The sequence below is a fragment of the Boeremia exigua genome, assembly GCF_020726555.1.
Source record: "Boeremia exigua strain MPI-SDFR-AT-0100 chromosome Unknown C7974scaffold_7, whole genome shotgun sequence".
NCBI lineage: Eukaryota > Fungi > Ascomycota > Dothideomycetes > Pleosporales > Didymellaceae > Boeremia > Boeremia exigua.
The window spans coordinates 1459495-1478363 of record NW_025763524.1 but is presented as its reverse complement, the minus strand read 5'-3'; the positions used below and the strand labels follow the sequence as shown (position 1 = coordinate 1478363).

The following is an 18869-nucleotide window of genomic DNA, read 5'->3' as shown; positions in this document are numbered from 1 at the left end:
CATGTGGGACGGTCTATTCATGCTGCTCACTCTGAGCACGATCATGGCAATTGCGTGCGCATCCTCAGCCCTGAAAGCTGATATCGCATAGCTGACACCGCCAGATCTTTCGTCGCCGGCGCACTGCCGCTCACCTTCACCCTCTCGCCGCGGCAGCTGCGCATCATCACACTCCTTGGCACAGGCGTGCTTGTGGGGACTTCACTCATTGTCATCATTCCAGAGGGAATCGAGACAATGTACAGTGCTGGCAAGACCCATTCGCACGTCTCCCGCAGCGTCCTACCTACCATCCCCAGCGTACACAAGCTGCAAACTGGCATCAAGCACCCCTCAGACTTTGGCCTTGGAAGCAGAGGAGATATCCTGGACACTAGCGTACTGAAGGTGGGCGCCGTTAAAGCGCCGGCTGGCCATGTTGCTCAGGAGGGCGAGTTTATCGACCTCCGAATCAGGCGGACCCAGGAGCTGAAGGAGAAGGCCAAGGACAAGCAGCAGCTCGAGGACGAGGAGCACCACGAGGCGCAGAAGGGCGGCGATGACGACTCCACAGAGGGCCACAAGGAAGGCCACACACGCGTGCACGCTCCGGAAGAAGACGAGAACCACAAGCACGTTGAAGACATGCAAGGCCCGAGTCCACATGCGTACATTGGCGTCGCTCTGATCCTCGGCTACATCCTGATGTTCCTCGTCGACCACGTTCCCGAGGCTCTATCCTCCTCCCAGCAAGATTACCAGCCCATGCACATCTCGCTGTCGAACCTGCACCGTGGACCACACAACTCATCCAGTCTCAGTCTGAATGGACTGACAACGCCTGGGTCACCGCCAATGCTGACGCCCACGCCCATGGCTTTGCCCAAGAAGAACGGGTCTGCAACGACCATAGGGCTGGTAGTCCATGCCTGTGCAGACGGCATTGCCTTGGGGGCTTCCTCGGCTGCTCCATCTGGTTCCCTGTCCTTCATCGTCTTCCTGGCTATTATGCTGCACAAAGCCCCGGCCGCATTTGGACTCACGTCAGTGCTGTTGAAGCAAGGCCTTTCTAAGCGCTCGGCACGCACGCACTTGGCGTTCTTCAGCTTGGCCGCTCCTGCAGGCGCTTTCGCAACATGGGCTATCGTACACACCCTTGGACGCAATACACTCGGTGGGGATGAGGGTTTGACATGGTCGACCGGCTGGGTATTGTGCTTCTCTGGCGGCACATTTTTGTAAGCAGCAAGACCAATTCTTCATTCGCTTCACTAACCCGACTAGGTACGTGGCAATGCATTCCATGATCGAGGCGACAAGCCCTCAAGAAGAGCCCATCGTTCACGGATACCTCGACGCACCTCTTGGAAAGGCAACTATGTCCAAGACAGACATTCTGATCGTCGTCTTCGGCATGCTATTGCCACTCGTCACCCAGATCGGTCACGCCAATGCGCATGCTCATTAGGAAAAGTGGTTTATGCTGGCGTTTGGCATGCAGGACCTGCCTGGTTCGTTTTGGGGTGAGGACTACCCTTCAGGATTACATTTCAAATGATACCACACGCTCTCGTTGTAGATTAGCAATGTATGCATATCGACCACTGATGAAGCTCAATGAGCTGTGGTCATCTAGACTCGACAGCACCTGATTCGACGCTCACTTTGATCACGATACGGCTAGGCGTCATCTGTTACACACATCTCGCTGATGCGGAGAGGGGCACCTCCATCACAAAGCAGCTGGCAAATCACACACCGCTGTGCGTTGCCAAAAGCAACCTTGAAAAAGAACGAGCAACATCGCTTCCCGTAACAACGAAGCATCAAGCGACAGCTCACCGAATCCCCGTTTCAAGATGGAAAATATGAAGCTGCATGTCGACAGAAGTGGGTTCGAGGCGTCGCGTGTGCGGCCTTTCCTTCACTTGACTTGTACCTGCCCTTCACTAACGTGCGCCGGTTGCCACACCGTACGTAACATATATTTACTTTCACATGCTCCTGGCAGAGTTTTCCGCACACACCGTTCATATAAAACTCGAAACCACCTACTCCTTCTCAGTAACACCAATATGGACCGCCTTTCCTCAGACCAACTCGTTCCTACCCTACCAACCGCAAGTACAGACGCAGTCAACACCACGACCATGAACGCAGTCACCGCCGGCGACGCTCCCCTCTCACCCCCCGCCTCCCCCACCTTTCCCCTCGCCAACGCAACAGTATCCCGCTACACCGCGCCCACCAACCCGCCCCGCTTCCCGCGCCACCCTTGCCCAACCTCGCACTACACGCTCTCGCTCCTCAGCTCCGAACACGAAGCCCAGCGCCTCTTCGGCCCGGCCTTCACCCTGCGCTCCCCGACCACCGGCGAGCTGCTCGGCCCCTTCGCCCTGCTGAGCTACACCGACGCCTGGATCCCCAAGTACTGCCGCTACATCCACAGCGTGGTGTCGACGCCCGTGTTCACGCTGCGCGAGCGCGAGTTGGTTATCTTGGCTGTTGCGGGCGTGAGTCAGGCGGAGTATGTGGTTGGTGTGCATCGGAGGGTCGCGAGGGAGGTGGGATTAAGGGAGGGAGTTGTGGAGGGGGCTTTGGCGGGTGTGGAGATGGGGGACGAGTGGATGGGGATGCTCGGGTTGAGTGCGAGGGAGAAGAATGTTTGGAGGATTGCGAGGGAGATGGCGCAGGGATGGGGGAGGGTGAGTGAGAAGACGTGGGGCGCGGTTGTTGTGAAAGATGAATTGAAGGGAAGGGGTGTGGAGGGGTGGCTTGACATGGAGGGAGATGGAGAGGATGTGAAGACGGCTGTTGAAGATGGCGAGAAGAAGATGGGAGACGGCAGTGTTGGAGAGAAGCCGGACAGGCTGACTCGAGAGGAGGTGGCGACGCTCGCGCAGGTGTTGGCTAGCACCATGTTTGTCAGTGTGTTGGCGAACTGTGCTGATGTGAAGGCGCCGAAGGACGCGGGAGACATCATTCAGCAGCCTTGAGGGCATTGTTCAGTACCCTCGAGACACATTGTTTGGTTATTGGTTAGATTTCTCCTCTCGTTATTACGAGCACGGCAGAACGATTCACACATAGCTTAATAGTCCTTCGATCCTAGATTCACACAACGCACATCACACGAACCAGCAATCGTGACGAACGAAACACTGAACCACACAGATCTACACAATGCTCGCTAACAAGACAACATCTCAGTCCAAATCCATAATCGCCCAATGCGGCCAGGTTTCATCCTGTCGCGGCCTGCTCGCCATATTGCGGTCCTGGATGTGCTCGCTCAGCGGCAGATCCTCGCGCTGGCTGCGCTCGCCCATACTCACCCCGCGCGCCTGAATCGTGCGCGCATACCCCAACGTCTCCTTCTTCCACTCCAGCCTGCCCACCTTACCCTCGATCATATCGGCCAAGATCATCGCGTCGAAGCACGCCTGGCTCGTGCTGGCCACGGTGTGCGGCCGGAACCCCGCCAGCGCATCTCCGATCAGGATCACGCGGCCGTCGAGGAACTCGTTGGTCGGCGAGAGCACGTCGGTCACGGCCTGGATGAAGGGCATCTCGGTCGCGCACACCAGCTCGGCGAACTGCGGGGGCAGCAGGGCGCGGGCGATTTCGCACTGTTTCTGCCACGCCGGGGGGTTGATTTTGCCCGGCGGCAGCGTGACGCGGTGGTATTTGCCGTCGACGTCGGTCATGAGTTCACGGAACTCTGCGGATTTGTCGGTGAGCCCGCGCGGCCGCGTGTTCTTGTAGTACACGAAGTTGATGCAGCGTTTTCCGGGCTCGAGCGTGCCGTTCTCGCCCGGGATCAGGTACGCGAGGATCTGGATGCCGGGGCTGTGGAAGAAGGTGAAGCGCTCGCGGAAGGCGTCGAGGGTCTCTGGACTTACGCGGTCCTCGCGGACGGTGCCACGCAGCGCGACGTAGCCGGCGTACTTGCGCTCGACGTCGGGGCAGAAGATGGAGCGGATTGTAGAGCTGGGGCCGTCGGCGCCGATGACGAGGTCTGCTTCAATGGAGCCTCTCTTGTTACTGCTGGTTTCAAATTCGACGACCAGCTTACCGCCTTTCTCGCGTTGCTCCCACAAGCCTGTGACTCTGTGGTCGTGTAGGTACGTGACTGGCAAATCGCCGTCGTCCGTCTCCGGCACTTCGCAATACTCGCTCCGCAGACCGTCGAGATTTGCGCGGAGGATATAGTACGCGAGATCCCAGCTCGTCATATTCTGCTTCACATCCTCCTTGTGCACGATTTTCCCATCTTTGTCCAGGTACTGCCTGCGCAGGCTGGAGACAGCGAGCTCGCTCTCACCCCTATCATACTTTTGAAAGAACGCAAGCGTGTCTCCCCCTGCGACGATGCCAGCTCCCTGGTTATCTAGGACGGGCTTGGGACTGCGCTCCAGCAACGTGATCGAGTGGGCATGCGGTGATGGAAGGCGTTTGAGAGCAAGAGCTGTCGCAAGACCGCCCAGGGAGGCTCCTATCTATACCAACGTCAGACACGTACGGATATACGATGACGTAGCACAGCTTCCTCTTGCCAACAACCGCATGACTTACAATGACGATTTCGAGCTTTGCTGTTGTTGCGTGGGGATAGCCCTCGGACCGACGTATGCTTGAGCCCATATCGGTCCGCGAGCACGATTGCAGAAGGGACAATGCATTCTACCACGCTTCATGGTTTTCACGGATCAGCGTTTATGCCGTCAATCTCCAAACACTCTGACGTGTTGAGGCCTGTGAAAACCTCGATCGATGTTCACTTGACTTTGGGTCTCGGATCGCTTGGTCTCGATCGGAAAGAGCGGAGCAGAAAGTCCAGGCCTCTGGAGGCTGCCTCCACGTCTCACACGCCCTTCGACATCCACGACTAAACTGAGTGAGACCCTGCTGCGGGTCGAGTAGAAGGTTATTTTTAGCCTTGGGGAACAGTTCGCTGTTTAGAAGTTAACCTGTCGACTGCCTGCTTAGCAACTGAGACAGCGACAATGGCAGAGTCTGGCAGGGGACTGGTAGCGGTACGTCATAGTCATCACGAACCAGGTCCCCATAGCTGACATCCGTTTTAGGTTACGGGCGCAAATGGAACCATTGGATACGCATGCGTCGCATACGCTCTGCAGACTGGATATCGAGTCCGATGTATTGTACGACGTGAAGATGCGATTGCGACGATCAAGTCAGGACCTTCTGTGCAACCACACCTCGACCATCTCGAGTTTGCCGTAGTCCCCGACAACACAGTCCAAGATGCATACAACAAAGCCTTTGCGGACGTCAAATACGTCGTCCACATCGCAGGAGTATGGCCGCTCCCGACCCTGCACCCCGACAACGAGATCTACCACCCCTTCATCCAGTCCATGAAGAACGTCCTCTCCGCCGCCAAAGCCGCAGGAACAGTATCGCGCATCGTCTTCACGCAAGCCGGCGCCGGCCTGGTCGACTCGGAGGTCGGCGACACGTATGGCCGCGGCATGACCCAGGTGCTCGACGAGCATGTCAAAGTCAACGCCGAATCACTCACCTACCAGCCGCCGCTCACCAGCCCGCACCAGGCCTACTGCGCCGCGAAGGCGCAGTGCATAGACTACCTGGACCAGTTGCGTGTCAGCAAGACGGCGCCGTACTCGATCGTGCAGGTCATTCCTGGTACGGTGATAGGGACGTCGGAGTTTGTCGAGACGGCTGAGCAGGCGAAGAAGTACATGGACCGGCAGACGAGAGCGTTGGTTTTTGATGACAATACGCCGCGGTATGCGTTCGGATTTGTGCACGTCCAAGACTGTGCGAGAGTGCATATCGAGGCCCTTGATCAGCAGAAGGTTGCGGATGCGGATGTGCCGCATAGGTATGTGGCTGCTGCGACGACGGAGGAGGGGTTAGACGGAGACCAGATCTGGGCCAAAGCGGTGGGTATGGTGCGGAGAGAGTTTGCTTCTGAGATTGGGAAAGGCGTTTTCACGGTCGGTGATGAGAGGACGCCGACCAACATGCCGTACCGTGTGGACTCGAGGATAACAGAGAAGACGCTGCTTGGTGGAGATAAGATGAGAAGCCTGGAGGAGTCTGTGAAGGAGGTTGCTCAGTGGTATGTTCAGCTAACCGCGAAGGAGACTTTATAGCCATATTTATGATCTAGGTGTGTATCCAAATGCAATGCAAAGACGCCATTTATATGCAGCCCATCTACCATTTGAAAGACTCTTCGAAATATTCAACTCCCCTGAACCCATTCGCAAGCATCTGCACGCTCGCCTTGCGTGCCTCGTCCGCCATCCTGGCCGGCCCACACGCCACAATAGCAAGAGACGCCTGGCCCGCATCTTCAGCAGCCGCCTCAATCGACAGCCGCACATTCGGCCTCCCAACCACAATCGAGACCCCGCGTGGCGTCTGATTCGGGATGTCGTCTTTGTGCCCCACATCCTGAGTCACATGCACTTCGAGATCGCACCGCTCATCCCCGAGCAGCGTCCTGTACTCCTTCAGCATGGAAGCGAGGAACGCGTGCTCTCTGACGGCCCACACGATCTTCACGCTCTGGACGCGCGATTCTGGGCTCAGCAGATGCGCGAGGTGCGACAGGGGGACTGCAATGCCGGTGCCTCCTACTATGAATAAGACGTTCGAGTAATCGCGCAGAGGCACACTGTGCCCGTATGGTCCTTCGATATTAACACGTAGTGTCTTGGGGCGCGAGAGGCAGTGCTTCTTTAGGCGCGAGGTGAAACCGTCGTAGGGGCGAATTAGATAGACCATGGATGGTGCTGAAGACTCTTTTCGCTTCGGTGCGAGGAGTGCGTCTGATTCAGACGATGAAGTCGAGTTTGCGCGGTGCGTGGATGGCCTCGAGGATACTGGTGAGAGCGGTATCTGCTCGTTGTCTTCTGGCGACGAGACATATGCCAATGTGAAGGGGTGGTTCTGATGTATGTAGAGGGGATCGTTGAGGACATAGATGTAATAGTAGGTGCCGGGCTTAGGCGCAACTCGATTCCGCGGCATAGGAACGTCCATTCGCACCAGATTAGAAGCTGGATCGTAGCTGACGGTGGCTTTGGTGTTCCAGAACCTCCAGTCAAATGCCAAGATTCGGCCAATTCGAAGGACACGGTCGAAGATCCAGATGAAAAGACATGGCCAGATGAAGATGTTCCATTCACCGTTTGTGAAAATTTCGACGTGGTAGTACATGGACCAGAGAGCCGCTATTGATAACACAATGTGCGTGACAAGGAATATCTCGTAGTGGGCTCGGCGGATGCCGTAGAACGAGAAGGCCAGTAGACAACACATAGCAATGGTGGCTAGCTCACCGTTCCAGAAGTAATGCTTCTTCCAGTAGCCCATAAACTCTATGAAGCCACCACCTGCGTCACGTTAGCTTTTCGTGCCACAAACTTAAGAATCCACTGTCGACTGACTGTTCCAAATCATCACCGTGTATCCGATGCTATGTACCACGGCCTGCAGTGTTGCTATCCTTGCAGCCCATCTGTGAAATGCGTTGTATGTGCCAAAACCCCAGCCAGTCAACCACATCAATACATCATTGCGCATGCCAAAAAGCCATACCAACGGGAAGTTGGCGAGCGAAATGATTCCGGTTCGATCCGAAACATATCGGAGTAGCTGGTTCGACTTTTCCGGCCAGTACAGATTGTCCTCTGTGAGTCGGTAATCCGCACAGCACAACACTGTGTTGAGAAGGACGAAGGCGGCGATAGTGAGCGTCTGAGCTCGAGGTGGTATTGTACACCAACCGAGGGGCCTTGAGCAGCGGTCGCCGAAGGCAGCAGGTACAGTAATGTAGCGCTTGAATAAAGTATACGGCAAGCTTAGAAGGCTGCGCTGGGTCTTTGGTCCAGCAGATTCGTCTTCCGCAATAGCTTGATACTCTTGGCTCCGGGCATTTGAGATCAACGCAAGAAGACGAGTGCCGACTCCAAACGATACAATAACAATCCAAAAATAGTACATGTACCATCCATAGACCAGGTGGATATCGTACTCGTAGAATGCAGCATCCTAAAGCCATCAGTGCTCTGGGTACTAGCCCTGGGATCATGCGCCTACCAAAGTCGTGATAGCTCTCCGAAAGAAATCGCTCTCGGGAAGCACAACAGTATTCAAGACCGGCCAGGTATCAGCCTCATCTGCACTGTGTCTGGGCAATTTTGCTCTCTCCTCAGGACTCCAGCGAGCGATCACATCGTGGAATGAAGGCAACGTTACACCCGCATGCTCATCGCACCACTCGCTATGCTCGGCAATAAACTTCGGGACCTCCCTGTCTTCTAAGCTGCAAAATTCGTCGAAGCACAGGTACATGGAAGTGATCCTCAGGTCGCTTCGACATTGTCTGACTTTGCGCGAAAGCCACGGATCTGTGTCGTTAAAGGTTGCATATCCAAGGGTAAGGTCGCATGCCCGCGGACACCATTTCCCAGAAAATAAGGCGGCAGCTACATCTGTAAAGCCAAAGAGGAGAGGAACTTTGCACCAGGCGACGTGCATGTGTAGAGAGATCGGCGCGAGGCGTGGTGTCACAGTGTGGAAATCTGATTAAAAGGATCTGATCTGATAACGACATGTGCGCACGGGCCGACATCGGGACATCGGTTGGGGCGGCCTGAACCCCATTACATGGCGCACCCATATTACCTGGATATCAGCAGGGGTCGTCATCTGATATTACGCATGCACTCTGGACGGATTCTGAACCAGCTCCAGTCATGATCTTGGCGCTTCCCACAGAGCTGCGGTTACGCATAGCGGAGTACGCATTGGAGCAACGCCCAGCAGCAGGTATTCCCTACATGGGCAGCCGTCTGCAAGAGCACGAGAACGAATATCGGCCTTCTCAAAACCTTGCTTTGCTTCTTGTGTGCCGTCAGTTCAATACAGACTTTGCTCAGCTGGCGTACAACAAGACGAGATTCGTCCTGTGGGACCACGAACGCGGCACCCACCTGCAACAGCTCCCTCCTCATATATTGCGAGACATCCGAAAGCTCGCCTTCCTCCTCGGTGCACATGAGATTCAATCCTGGGACAAATACTTCTACGACGTGGAACTGTTACGGCTGGACGAACTCGTGTTCCTCTGCCCGGCGAGATGGACAAATGGCCCTCTGAACATCAGGAATGTAGTTCGATTCTTGCGGCGCCTCGCGCACGTTAAAACCGTCAAGTTCGTGGTGTATGGGAAGGGAGAGGGTCTGAGTCGAGCTCCTTGCTTCTCGTTGATTGGCATGATTATGAAGGAAGATCATTTCCAGAGATATGACGCTCCTGGAGCGCCGAATATTGAGGCTACGGGGTGGGATTGGCATATCAGTACTCCAGAAAACAGCGTCACGCTGAAAGCCAGGGAACCTAGACCGGTGCTGGCGGAGGAAGATTACATGCTGCTCATGAAGCCGGAAGTAGATGCTTTCATGGCAGCAGCTCAGCGAGAGGCAGGTCTTTGAACATCGGCGCGATGAGTCATGTATATGGGGGACGGATGTATTGCTAGCTGATCTGCCAGGACCCTCTACGGTTGTCGTACCTTTAGAATACGCCTGGGGTCTAAGAGCTTGCTCTGCGTTTCTGGAAGCTTCATCTCTGATTCACGGACCACCGCAATGTAAGAGGTTTACTGGAACTAGGTGCATCAGAGAGGCGCCACAGCAAACGTGCGTTAAAACAGCCACGCCACCATCGCTTGTTGGCAACCAAAGCACGATCAAGTCAAGCAACTGCAGCAAGCCTTAGAGATCATGCACGTCGCCGTGCGCATCGTGTCACAGAACGTCGATATCATTTTGTGTTGGCCTACATTGATTTCTCCAACACGTCGGACTTTGGAGAATGGCCACACTTGACGACCATCTTCCTCTGACATGTACAGTGTGGGCCCTCAATATACCAAGCCATGGGCTTGAGCCATCTTCACGTTCAGGGCACGAAGCTGCACGGGCCCAAAAGTTTGCTGCTGAGTTGCATGCACAGAGCGGTTCACGAACAGTAACATACCGGTGCTTGACGCTCTGTCTTGCGGGTTTGAACTTGTCTTGACAATCAAGACAGGGCACAGCAGTCGTTTGGTGCCTACATAAGGGTATTGCCTTCAAGCCAGAGGCGAAGCATATCATCAGTCACTTTCACAGGCTCCGATACTTTCACAGGCTCAGTTGCATTCGCGGGTCGATACAAATCAGCAACACATCTTTGATCTCAGCTTTCTTCTCCGCCTTAACTTCACACTACACTAGACATGGGTTACCCTCCGAGCACGCTGCTTGATTCCAACCACATGGCCGACGGTATGCAAAGCTTCACTTCAGGTGCTTCAGACAACCCGATCATCAACGGCCTTTCGTACGCCTTCGGTATCGCTCTCGCCATCTACTACGTCGCCATGATCTTTGACATCGACCTCACTGCCGTCATCGACGCTACCGTAGCAGTCTATCATGCTTCCCAAAGTGTCCTTACCGCGCAAAACGCTCACGCCACGCCTCGACGCATCCCCAATTTCATCGTCTGGATCTACACCTCCACTGCAACCCGCATTAAGACCGCCTACCACTCCCTCAAAGACACGTACAAACTCCTCCACTGGCTGGCCACCACGCTTTCCCAGCCCTCCGCGCGCGGCGACCCAGCCATCACAGCCACGACCCTCACGCTCGCCCACTGCGGCACCGTCGCCGTGATCCGCGGTCTCCCGTCCGACGTGTCCGCGCCAGAAGTCCGCCGCTATCTGGAGACGAGACTGTACGCGCAGTACCGTGCGCAGCCCAACCTCAACAACGAGACGGCTAGGATCGATACGCCGGGCCTGGGGTTGTGGAATGGGACGTGTGTGCGCGGAAGCTCCTCTGGCGCTGCTACGCCTAGCTCGTCTGGCGTCAACACTCCTGCTTCTGGTTCGGAGACTGATGGCTCTGGTGGCCCTGTTCGCGGTGCGGCGGGTAAGGAGCGCAGGTCTCGGTCGAAGCGTGCTTGAGTAGGTGAGTAGGCATCAGCAGCTTCCCGTTTTGACGGTCTGTGGCGACACCTTGATGGATATGGATGTGGCTATTGATAGGTGGATCTCATTGTCACGGTGGACGACATGTATTGCCAGTGGTGGGCTTTGTGTACTGTGTTTGGATGCGTGGTGAACTTCGAAAGCGCTGGGCTGGAATGATGGATTCGCATCTTACACTCGCTCACATGTATTTGCTATGTTCTTGATTACTGTACTGAAATTGACCTGAGTCGCTCATTAACCGTCATGTTTAGAGTGAAGTTTGACAGTTGTGAAGGCCTGATAGCTTCGCGGAGCCAGATTCTCACTTTTCCTTACATGTCCATGTGCGGTATACCTATTTCAGTGCAACAGACAGTCGTTTGGGCTTTTGGGCAATGCTGTAGTGCTTCCTTAGAAGTGTTCGATAGAATTGATATGCTTATTGTGGTATATCTTGGTGCCAGCGTAAGGCTGCACGCTGTGCTGCGTCATGCAGCAAAGCCGTCATACATGGCCGCTGCGCCAGACAGAACCCCTTTTTTATATTGCTTTTCAGCACGACCTACACCATCTAGGCAGCCGCAATCTTATATGCGGTGTAACCAGACATGAGGAGCAGCGAGTGATGCGCAAGAAGCCAGAGGATACCGTAGTACCTGCCCTTGCCACCATCCTCGCTCGAAGATGTGTACCCGATCGCATACACGACCCTCATGGCGCTCCAGACAGCTCCGAGGACCGCGGTCGCGACGGGCCACCTCAGGCCCGAGATCAAGATTGTGCCGATGATGGTGGGGTGGTTCTCGTTGAAGTTCTGGTGCGCGCGCTGGGCCGAGTTGAACGCGAGCATGGCCTTCTTGGACGCGGGCGCAGCGGTCTGGACCTGCTCGTACGAGGCGTACTCGAAGGGGTAGGGCACCTTGGCGGCCTTGCGGAAGCCACCAACACGGGCGCCGTGCCAGACGCCGACGAAGAAGGTGCCGACGACAGCGCCGAGTACGTAGCTGGGGTTTATTAGCAAGCGTTGCGGCGCATTTATCAACAGTACGGGTAATGGTGGCAGGTGAAGCGGGCGGCCTCCTGGAATGCGACAAGGGGAATGAATCCATTGACGTACCCATACTCGGCGGGGATGAGGTTCTTGATGATTTCGACCATTATGACGACGTTGTGTTTAGCGGGACTTGTTGCTGAGGGTGTGTTCGTTTCGATGGCGGTTGTCTGATGAACAATCGTCGCTAGTGGCCAATTGTGCTTTATACTAGCTCGAATGACCTCCTCGAAGCTTCTGTAGCTTGTTGATAGCGACACGTATGACGACGGACGAGTTTCGGCTGCGTTCGAGCGGGCCACGGGCCCTGAATCTCTCCGCACCACCTCGAGCTAGTCGCACGGCCAGTTTGTGTGCACCGGAGCATTGCGCTGTGCTACACGAAGGAGCATCCTATAGGTACGCAGGATTGCTGCTTGATAATCGCTGAGGGGCAGTTGATTCCGGTGTGAGAGTGTAAGCTGCAGCCAGCAGTCGGTTATACGAGTGACGTAAGATGGCTTGAATGGGAGGAATGTGCAGTTCTGAACCACAACACAACGAGAATTTTTGGCGATCACGACAACGTAGTGGGAGGAACAGGGAATATAAAGAAATGTCCATCGATAGCGCTGGCGTCATTTCTATTTGACATTGCACCATACCAGTGATAAATATGCCGCGTGAATGATTACTACTCGACGTGATTACGGATCGCTGCGGCTTCACCTGCGGAGGTTGCCGCCAGCATTCGCACTCCAGGACAATCCTAGCCGGCGTGAGACAGCTTACAAAGCCCAGTCGGGTATGCTTAAACTGCCTCTGACATGCCTACGCTGTGAAGGCAATCGAGGGGCCGTTCATCCGCATCGACAGTAGCTCACCACATGAGAAGCTTGTTTGTCGACTAATCGCTCGACCAGTACCAAGTCGTCATCTTATCCTGTTATACAGACAGAACTCAAACTTCACGTCCTTCTCCTCGACCTCTGTGCCCTCTTCAAACGTCTCCCCCGTGAACTCCTGCAGCTCCTCTCGACTCGCTTTTGTCCACCCGTCTCCTTCAAGATTCTCCGAGAAGTACGTATCGCACTCATACTCCTTCTGTATCTTTGTCAACAGCACATGCTTCGCTTCCTGGAGCTGCAGCGCTTGCTCGTATATGCTCGCACCACCAATGACAATGACTTTGTCTACTTCCACGCCAATCTTGTCGCTCTGCAGTTGTGATAATGCATCCGAAACCGACCCAGCGACGAGTGGGCCCTCGTAGGCCGCAGCGCTTTGTGCGTGTGGAGGTAATGCCGATGTGAAAGCGTCGACTGATCGAGTGACGACGACGTTGATCCTCCCCTTCAGCGGCCGGAATTTGTCTGGTATGCTGTCCCATGTCTTCCTCCCCATGACCACTGCATTCACCCTCTGTCGCTTCGCAGGAGCCGCTCCTGCAGCGTCGCCCTCCGTAGCAGTGGTTCGCTTTGTGACGCGCGCGAAGTAGCCCATTTCCTTTTTAAGTTGGGGCCAAGGGAGACCGCCGCCTTTCCCAATGCCCAGGGAAGGCGTTGCGGCAAGGATTAGGGTGAGCGACTTTGGTGCCATCACAGACGTGCTTGGGTAGACCGAGGACTGCGCCGCGCTGGACAATGGTGTGGGAGATATATCGGAGTTGCTCATTGCACAGACTCGTGGCTGTTGAGGTTGTGTGGAGGAGATTTGGTGAAGAGGCGATCTGAGGCGTTTCCGGACGGAATCCCGCGTTGCGCGCTGAGCCTGTAAGTATGATGTGGGGATCTTCGATGATACGAGGCGGGCTACAGCGGGGCTCAATGCAGGGAAAGAAACGCGGAAATGACGCGCTAGTGAAACGCGAATAAACGTGATCGCACGACAGAGAGGATATCCAAGATTTGAGCGATCGTAATTGTCCTCGTTCTCTACAACAACGTACGCGAAGTATATAGTACATAGCCAGGCAGACAGAGTACTTTCGCTCATGAGATGAGAATCCAACTTCGGTCGGTGCGTACCAGCCCAAGCCCCCCTAAGCACCTAAGGCACAGGAACGCCAGTAAATACACCTTCAATGCCATGCCGCTAATCTCCCGCCCATCCAGTAATATGAGTGATTGACAAAGCCCTTTTTCATACAATGCGAGCTCGTGTGCGGTTTTCCAAAGGGTATACGTAACGCTTCTCGAGATTCCGTCAAAACTCCCCCATGTTCACTCCAGGAGTGATGTGTTCTCATTCGTTCTCGTTTTCACCGCTACTCTTTACGGGTAGCGAAATTGTTATCTTCTTCGGTGTTCCGCCGTCCTTGCCTGAATTAATTTGCGGCGATCTTCGGCGTAGATTTCGGAGGGTGGAGGTACTTGTGTTGCTTGATGTCGAGGCACGGCGTTTGGGTGCAGTTGTTGTCGAGATGTTGGCGAGCAGTTCGTCTTCCTCGTCCTCCTCTCTGCGCCGCTTCTCCGAGATGCGCTCTGGTGGTGACCCGGTGGCAATTGTTGATTTCGATGACTTTGTCTCTTGTTTAGCTTGGACGGGAGCGGTAGCGCCCCGCATTGCAAGTGGAATGTCCATGTCAACGTCTCCTTCCTCGGCATCGTCGTCAGGGTAGTTCACCAATGGTCGTACGGGCGATGCTCCGTTGAGGACTACCTTTCCGGGAGCTGCCAACTCGTCCTCGTCGTCGGACGTGTTGAAGTATGCTTCCTCTTCCGCATCAATGTCCTTTAGCCCTTGGCCCCACTTGCCGCCATTAACCAGACCAGCCGTCCTGACAGGCGTCTCGCTTTCCACGCTCGTGAAAGAATGATCCAACTCTTGTGTGGTCACTGGCTCTTGCATCTGATCGTAACGCAAAATGAGGTTCTGGAACGTGTCGACATATGTGATATCCTGCAGCTTTTCGCGATATGTCTCGACTAAATGCTGAACAATGATCTTGATATTTTCACGCTTAATGAACTCGAAAAGCTCGAGGCAGGCCGAGTTAAGGAGATTGTCTCGAGGCATGGTGTCGAACAGGACCTGAAGGATCGGTTCGAAAAGTTGATGCTGAATGATTTGCCGGTTGTGAGTTTCGTCGTGTAGGGCGATGACTGTGCGGAAGTATTTTAGGGCAGCTATATCGCGTCAGCAGTTGTTGAGAAAGGGCACAGGCCATCCGTACTGAGTTTGAGGTGCTTCTCGGGACAGCTCATGAGCTGGCCGACTCTAGCTGCCAAACCCTCTGAGAGAATGAAGTATTTGCTGCGGTAAGAATGTTGACGGATGAAGAAGCACAGGACTTCGACCAGATGAGCATAGAGCGACACATCCTGGATCGAGAGATCATTCACTGGTTGATGTTAGTCTTGCTCCGGGTAAGTGTTAGATCTAACTTACTCGACTCCCTGCCTTCAAGATCTTTAAGGGGTTGGAACAGCTTCCTTGCAGATTCGTCGTAGAAGTTTTGTATAAAGGAGTCGGTCTGGGGTATTGATGGCAGCTGGCCTCGCATCTTTGCCAAGAAGTCGCTGTTGGTCCGTCCGAGCGCTTCAATTGATGCTGAGTTGGCGTTGGGGTCTAGTAATATCTTGATCGCGTCTGCCATTTGCGCCTTTACCCCCAAATCTACCTCAATGAGGAGCAGCTCGATCAGCGTGTCCGTCAGGGGTTTCGACTTCTCCTGGATAGCCTTGAAGATGTAGCTCCGGACCATCAGAGCGTCGTGGTCTATCAAGGAGACCAAGATATCTGTCCCTGCAACACGCACCGAAGCGTCCTGGTGCTTCAGTGCAAACTGAATAACCTCAAGTAGACCATTGCTGATGAAGTTCTGATACAGCTGGGCACGGGCGTTTGCCTGCAAGCTCTTTGCTATGGCGCAACACTGCTGGATGAACAGAACGGCATCCTTCTTCCTCTGCATGTTTTGCTCTTTCGCGCTGAAAATGCTGAACAGCTCCTTGAGGAAGGGGAGATTTGCCTGCAGGTGCTGGACAATGTCGACTTGGTGGAAAAATATAAGTGAGTTGAGCACCGAGAAGGTGGGGTCGTCGAGGATGCGAGCTAGCACAACGTCTTTGAGGTATTGTAGGCGGTACGTCGAGTGGATCTTCCGTTTTATCATCTCGTCTTCGATCTTGACCACTTCCTTAAACTTAGACTCATCGGCGAGATACTGTCTGTGGTTCGCCTTGTGCAGGGGAAAGTCCGGATCGTCTGCAGATGTCAGTGATTTGGCATGGAGCAAGCCTGTCCGACACGTACATTCGAGCGCGCCGACAACACCCAGTATAATGTCATCGTGGACCACGTATTCGATGATGGAAGTGTCGTTGAGCAAAATGAGCAGCTTCATGATGCTGCATAGCCGATGCAGGTCTGAGACGCTCTCTAGATCCTCGGCCATGTCGACCAAAGGTATCAGCATGGGGATGTATTTCTGCGCCAGGATGAATTTGGCAAGAGCGTCGCGACCGCCCGGGGTCGAATTTGCAGCGCGCATGTGGTTCTCGATCTCGTGAAGGTTGCCGAGGTCGGGATTGGGGAGCATTATAGGACCAATGTTGTCGACGTCGTCTGAAAGACCATCGTCTGCGTTAGATCAGCTCTGCCGTGCAAGCACAACGGAAAGAACGCACCTTGAGCTAGCTGCTGCAACCGTGACTGCACTTCATTGACAAAGTCCCTATGCAACGTCAGCGCATACGCTACGAGATTCATGTGCAGTGGGCGTACCAGATGTTCGCGCAGCCCTCCGGCTCCTGGAAGCTGAGGGCCATGTCGGTGCCGTTCTGCTCGGTCCATACTATGAGCGTGTCTTGCTGCTTCTGGTAGCCGTCATCCTTGCTGATGCGCGTCTCCAGCAGCTGGCGCGTCTGGTCATCCTCAGACAGCACCACGATCTTGGCATCTTCCTGCTGCATTACACGTCAGCCTAATCCATCGGCACTGCGACGCGAACCTACATTCACCACGACACCCCTGCAGAAGCCGGTGCCCCTGTCGAACCAGTCATTGTTCTTGAGCTCGTAGACCTTGACGCGCTTGCGATCTTGGGCTGGTGGCGCTACCAGGGCCATCATCCACGTGAGGTCTCTGCCAGCACTCTGGCGGCGACAGATCTCCTCTCCGCGGCAGGCAATGCGGTCGCGACGGGGTGCGCAGGGCAGAGGCGGGTGGCGCGGCTGGTTCCGAGGTCGCGATGTTGGCCGGGCGTCGTGTGCGATGTTCGCGCTGGGCGGATGACGATAGGAGGCTAGGCGGGCAGCAGACGCTGCGTGGGCGCGAAGCAAAAGAACGCGACGGGACAGCGGGGTGCTTCGGTGCGATGCGCAATGCGCGCGGGGTCAGCGACAGGCTGGATGCGCAGTATCGTGACTGCGACGGTTGCTCGGGTCGGTGGTGGGTGTGATCGTCCCGGCGCGTTGCGTGCGTGCGGCCTACAGAGACAGCGGACAGACCAGCGGAAACGCCAACTAGCGCGGGTTCGGAGTAATCGATAAGGCTGCTAATTAAAGCTGGACCGCGGCAAAGGCTGTCTTGAGCCGCAACACCACGCGGGGCCGTGATGCGGAGAACAGGTGCGCGATCAAGGGCAATTTGCAGCCGTCACTGCACGAGCTTGCATCTGCTGTGGAAGCTGCCACTGCCAGTGCAGGCGCTCCTTCCTCGACGCTGAACCTCTGACGCCATGTGTCTTGGCATTGGCGACTTCAAGACCACGATGCTGTCTGGGAACGTCCAGTCTGCCATGTCTCAACCACCACTACCTACCTTGCATCATCGATCATGCGTTCTTGCTCACACCGTGAGGCTCTGATGTCCGCCTTGGAGTGTGGAGAAGATGTCACCCCCGCTAGCTCGAGGCAGCATTTATCGCAGTGTCTCGTCTCAAACCATACATCTCAAGTTTACCTGACAAACTACCAATGCCCATCTGTAGATGCTTGGCCTCTGTGGTCTATCAATAGGCCACAGAAAAGGGCTGTCCCATTCCTCCAAGCATGACCAGCCTTGTCCAATGACAGCCCAGCAGACCCTGAACCAGTTCCGACAAACGTGTACCCAACAATGCAGACCTTGGGGAGGACGTCAGTCATCCCTTGGATTTCACGTCAACCTGAGTCCTCACGTCACGACCTGGGTCCCAGCTTGAGCACGAGCGACGTCAGTCTCGACTGACGACAGTCTATCGATGCGCAGAGTCTCCAGAGGCGCCAACCAGTCGGCTTCGACCGTAGTAAGTCTTACAGGATGGTCCACATGGCTTGACTAGCCGAAGCTTCTTCTTCATCGACGATACCCTACCGGTCGGCACCAGGTCCATGTGTCTTTGTTGGATGACAGGCACTCCTCAATGGTCGAGAAGCGGGCAGAGGCTGGTACAGGCACACATGGACCCCCACGGCCATGTAAACTTTCGTAGGAGCAGGGACGTGATAGAGTATCTACTGGGTACGCAGATAAGCGCAGGGCAGCGGCGCCTACTTCACCAAAAGAGCAACCGAGTCGCAAAGGACAGACACTCTACATGAAACGTGTTCCAAACAGGACTTCGAAATTCTCCGCATTCCATAGACAAGCAACAACCGGCGCTTGCTGTAGCGATAAAGCCTCACTCGATACGCTTCGTCAATCGTCACGGCTCAAAAGAGTAAGACGATAATCGATTACATATAACGGATCAGTTATGGGACTAGCGCCATCTGGCACATGAAACTGGGACTGGCTACCTGCCTGTCTGGTTGGCAACTCTGATTTCTGGGACGCAGAAGAGCGTCAGCGCGCGGCACAGTCCAGATTCACGGGCTCACCTTGGCCACTTGGCCAATATCGGCACAGCGG

At 55.1% G+C, this 18869-nt stretch overlaps 10 protein-coding genes across 10 annotated transcripts; 5 read left to right on the top strand and 5 right to left on the bottom strand.

Moving 5' to 3' along the window:
* Position 1: 1 nt before the first annotated feature.
* Positions 2-1447, top strand: C7974DRAFT_313479 (Zinc/iron permease; the record flags this gene model as incomplete). Its single annotated transcript, XM_046138413.1, has 3 exons — positions 2-54; positions 105-1217; positions 1264-1447. 3 exons carry the CDS (start codon positions 2-4, stop codon positions 1445-1447), a joined length of 1350 nt encoding a protein of 449 aa, XP_045996428.1.
* A 607-nt stretch (positions 1448-2054) lies between these two features.
* On the top strand, positions 2055-2975 carry C7974DRAFT_414144 (uncharacterized protein; the record flags this gene model as incomplete). Its single annotated transcript, XM_046143783.1, has 1 exon — positions 2055-2975. The coding sequence occupies one exon, from the start codon at positions 2055-2057 to the stop codon at positions 2973-2975; it is 921 nt and encodes a 306-aa protein (XP_045996427.1).
* A 210-nt stretch (positions 2976-3185) lies between these two features.
* Positions 3186-4623, bottom strand: C7974DRAFT_377132 (monooxygenase; the record flags this gene model as incomplete). Its single annotated transcript, XM_046140333.1, has 2 exons — positions 3186-4478; positions 4555-4623. The coding sequence occupies 2 exons, from the start codon at positions 4621-4623 to the stop codon at positions 3186-3188; spliced, it is 1362 nt and encodes a 453-aa protein (XP_045996426.1).
* Positions 4624-4985: 362 nt separating this feature from the next.
* Positions 4986-6122, top strand: C7974DRAFT_434664 (uncharacterized protein; the record flags this gene model as incomplete). Its single annotated transcript, XM_046145006.1, has 2 exons — positions 4986-5015; positions 5067-6122. 2 exons carry the CDS (start codon positions 4986-4988, stop codon positions 6120-6122), a joined length of 1086 nt encoding a protein of 361 aa, XP_045996425.1.
* A 32-nt stretch (positions 6123-6154) lies between these two features.
* On the bottom strand, positions 6155-8546 carry C7974DRAFT_204735 (ferric-chelate reductase-like protein). The gene is made up of 3 exons (XM_046136837.1): positions 8077-8546; positions 7425-8028; positions 6155-7370 (listed from the first exon to the last, which is right to left on the bottom strand). Exons 1-3 carry the CDS (start codon positions 8515-8517, stop codon positions 6187-6189), a joined length of 2229 nt encoding a protein of 742 aa, XP_045996424.1. The 5' UTR covers positions 8518-8546; the 3' UTR covers positions 6155-6186.
* Positions 8547-8654: 108 nt separating this feature from the next.
* C7974DRAFT_204211 (uncharacterized protein) lies at positions 8655-9664 on the top strand. The gene has a single exon (XM_046136833.1). The coding sequence runs from the start codon at positions 8736-8738 to the stop codon at positions 9471-9473; it is 738 nt and encodes a 245-aa protein (XP_045996423.1). The 5' UTR covers positions 8655-8735; the 3' UTR covers positions 9474-9664.
* A 597-nt stretch (positions 9665-10261) lies between these two features.
* C7974DRAFT_377128 (uncharacterized protein) lies at positions 10262-10996 on the top strand (the record flags this gene model as incomplete). The annotated part of the gene is made up of 1 exon (XM_046140332.1): positions 10262-10996. One exon carries the CDS (start codon positions 10262-10264, stop codon positions 10994-10996), a length of 735 nt encoding a protein of 244 aa, XP_045996422.1.
* A 577-nt stretch (positions 10997-11573) lies between these two features.
* Positions 11574-12160, bottom strand: C7974DRAFT_377127 (uncharacterized protein; the record flags this gene model as incomplete). Its single annotated transcript, XM_046140331.1, has 2 exons — positions 11574-12006; positions 12120-12160. 2 exons carry the CDS (start codon positions 12158-12160, stop codon positions 11574-11576), a joined length of 474 nt encoding a protein of 157 aa, XP_045996421.1.
* Positions 12161-12687: 527 nt separating this feature from the next.
* On the bottom strand, positions 12688-13940 carry C7974DRAFT_396452 (dihydrofolate reductase-like domain-containing protein). The gene has a single exon (XM_046142077.1). It carries the CDS (start codon positions 13704-13706, stop codon positions 12966-12968), a length of 741 nt encoding a protein of 246 aa, XP_045996420.1. The 5' UTR covers positions 13707-13940; the 3' UTR covers positions 12688-12965.
* On the bottom strand, positions 13941-17528 carry C7974DRAFT_337742 (component of IIS longevity pathway SMK-1-domain-containing protein). The gene is made up of 7 exons (XM_046139218.1): positions 16991-17528; positions 16761-16942; positions 16664-16710; positions 16290-16616; positions 15423-16241; positions 15208-15375; positions 13941-15160 (listed from the first exon to the last, which is right to left on the bottom strand). Exons 1-7 carry the CDS (start codon positions 17105-17107, stop codon positions 14277-14279), a joined length of 2544 nt encoding a protein of 847 aa, XP_045996419.1. The 5' UTR covers positions 17108-17528; the 3' UTR covers positions 13941-14276.
* Positions 17529-18869: the final 1341 nt, after the last annotated feature.

What these genes read in the sequence shown, in the direction of transcription:
- C7974DRAFT_204735 (XM_046136837.1), bottom strand. Translation starts at nt 8,517, where the DNA reads ATGCACGTCGCCTGGTGCAAAGTTCCTCTCCTCTTTGGCTTTACAGAT. An exon ending in GGAGAGCTATCACGACTTTG is followed by an intron (nt 8,029 to 8,076) that starts GTAGGCGCATGA and finishes TGATGGCTTTAG; the next exon opens with GATGCTGCATTCTACGAGTA. An exon ending in CACGGTGATGATTTGGAACA is followed by an intron (nt 7,371 to 7,424) that starts GTCAGTCGACAG and finishes AACGTGACGCAG; the next exon opens with GTGGTGGCTTCATAGAGTTT.
- C7974DRAFT_204211 (XM_046136833.1), top strand. Translation starts at nt 8,736, where the DNA reads ATGATCTTGGCGCTTCCCACAGAGCTGCGGTTACGCATAGCGGAGTAC.
- C7974DRAFT_396452 (XM_046142077.1), bottom strand. Translation starts at nt 13,706, where the DNA reads ATGAGCAACTCCGATATATCTCCCACACCATTGTCCAGCGCGGCGCAG.
- C7974DRAFT_337742 (XM_046139218.1), bottom strand. Translation starts at nt 17,107, where the DNA reads ATGATGGCCCTGGTAGCGCCACCAGCCCAAGATCGCAAGCGCGTCAAG. An exon ending in TCTTGAAGGCAGGGAGTCGA is followed by an intron (nt 15,376 to 15,422) that starts GTAAGTTAGATC and finishes AACATCAACCAG; the next exon opens with TGAATGATCTCTCGATCCAG. An exon ending in CGAGAAGCACCTCAAACTCA is followed by an intron (nt 15,161 to 15,207) that starts GTACGGATGGCC and finishes GACGCGATATAG; the next exon opens with CTGCCCTAAAATACTTCCGC.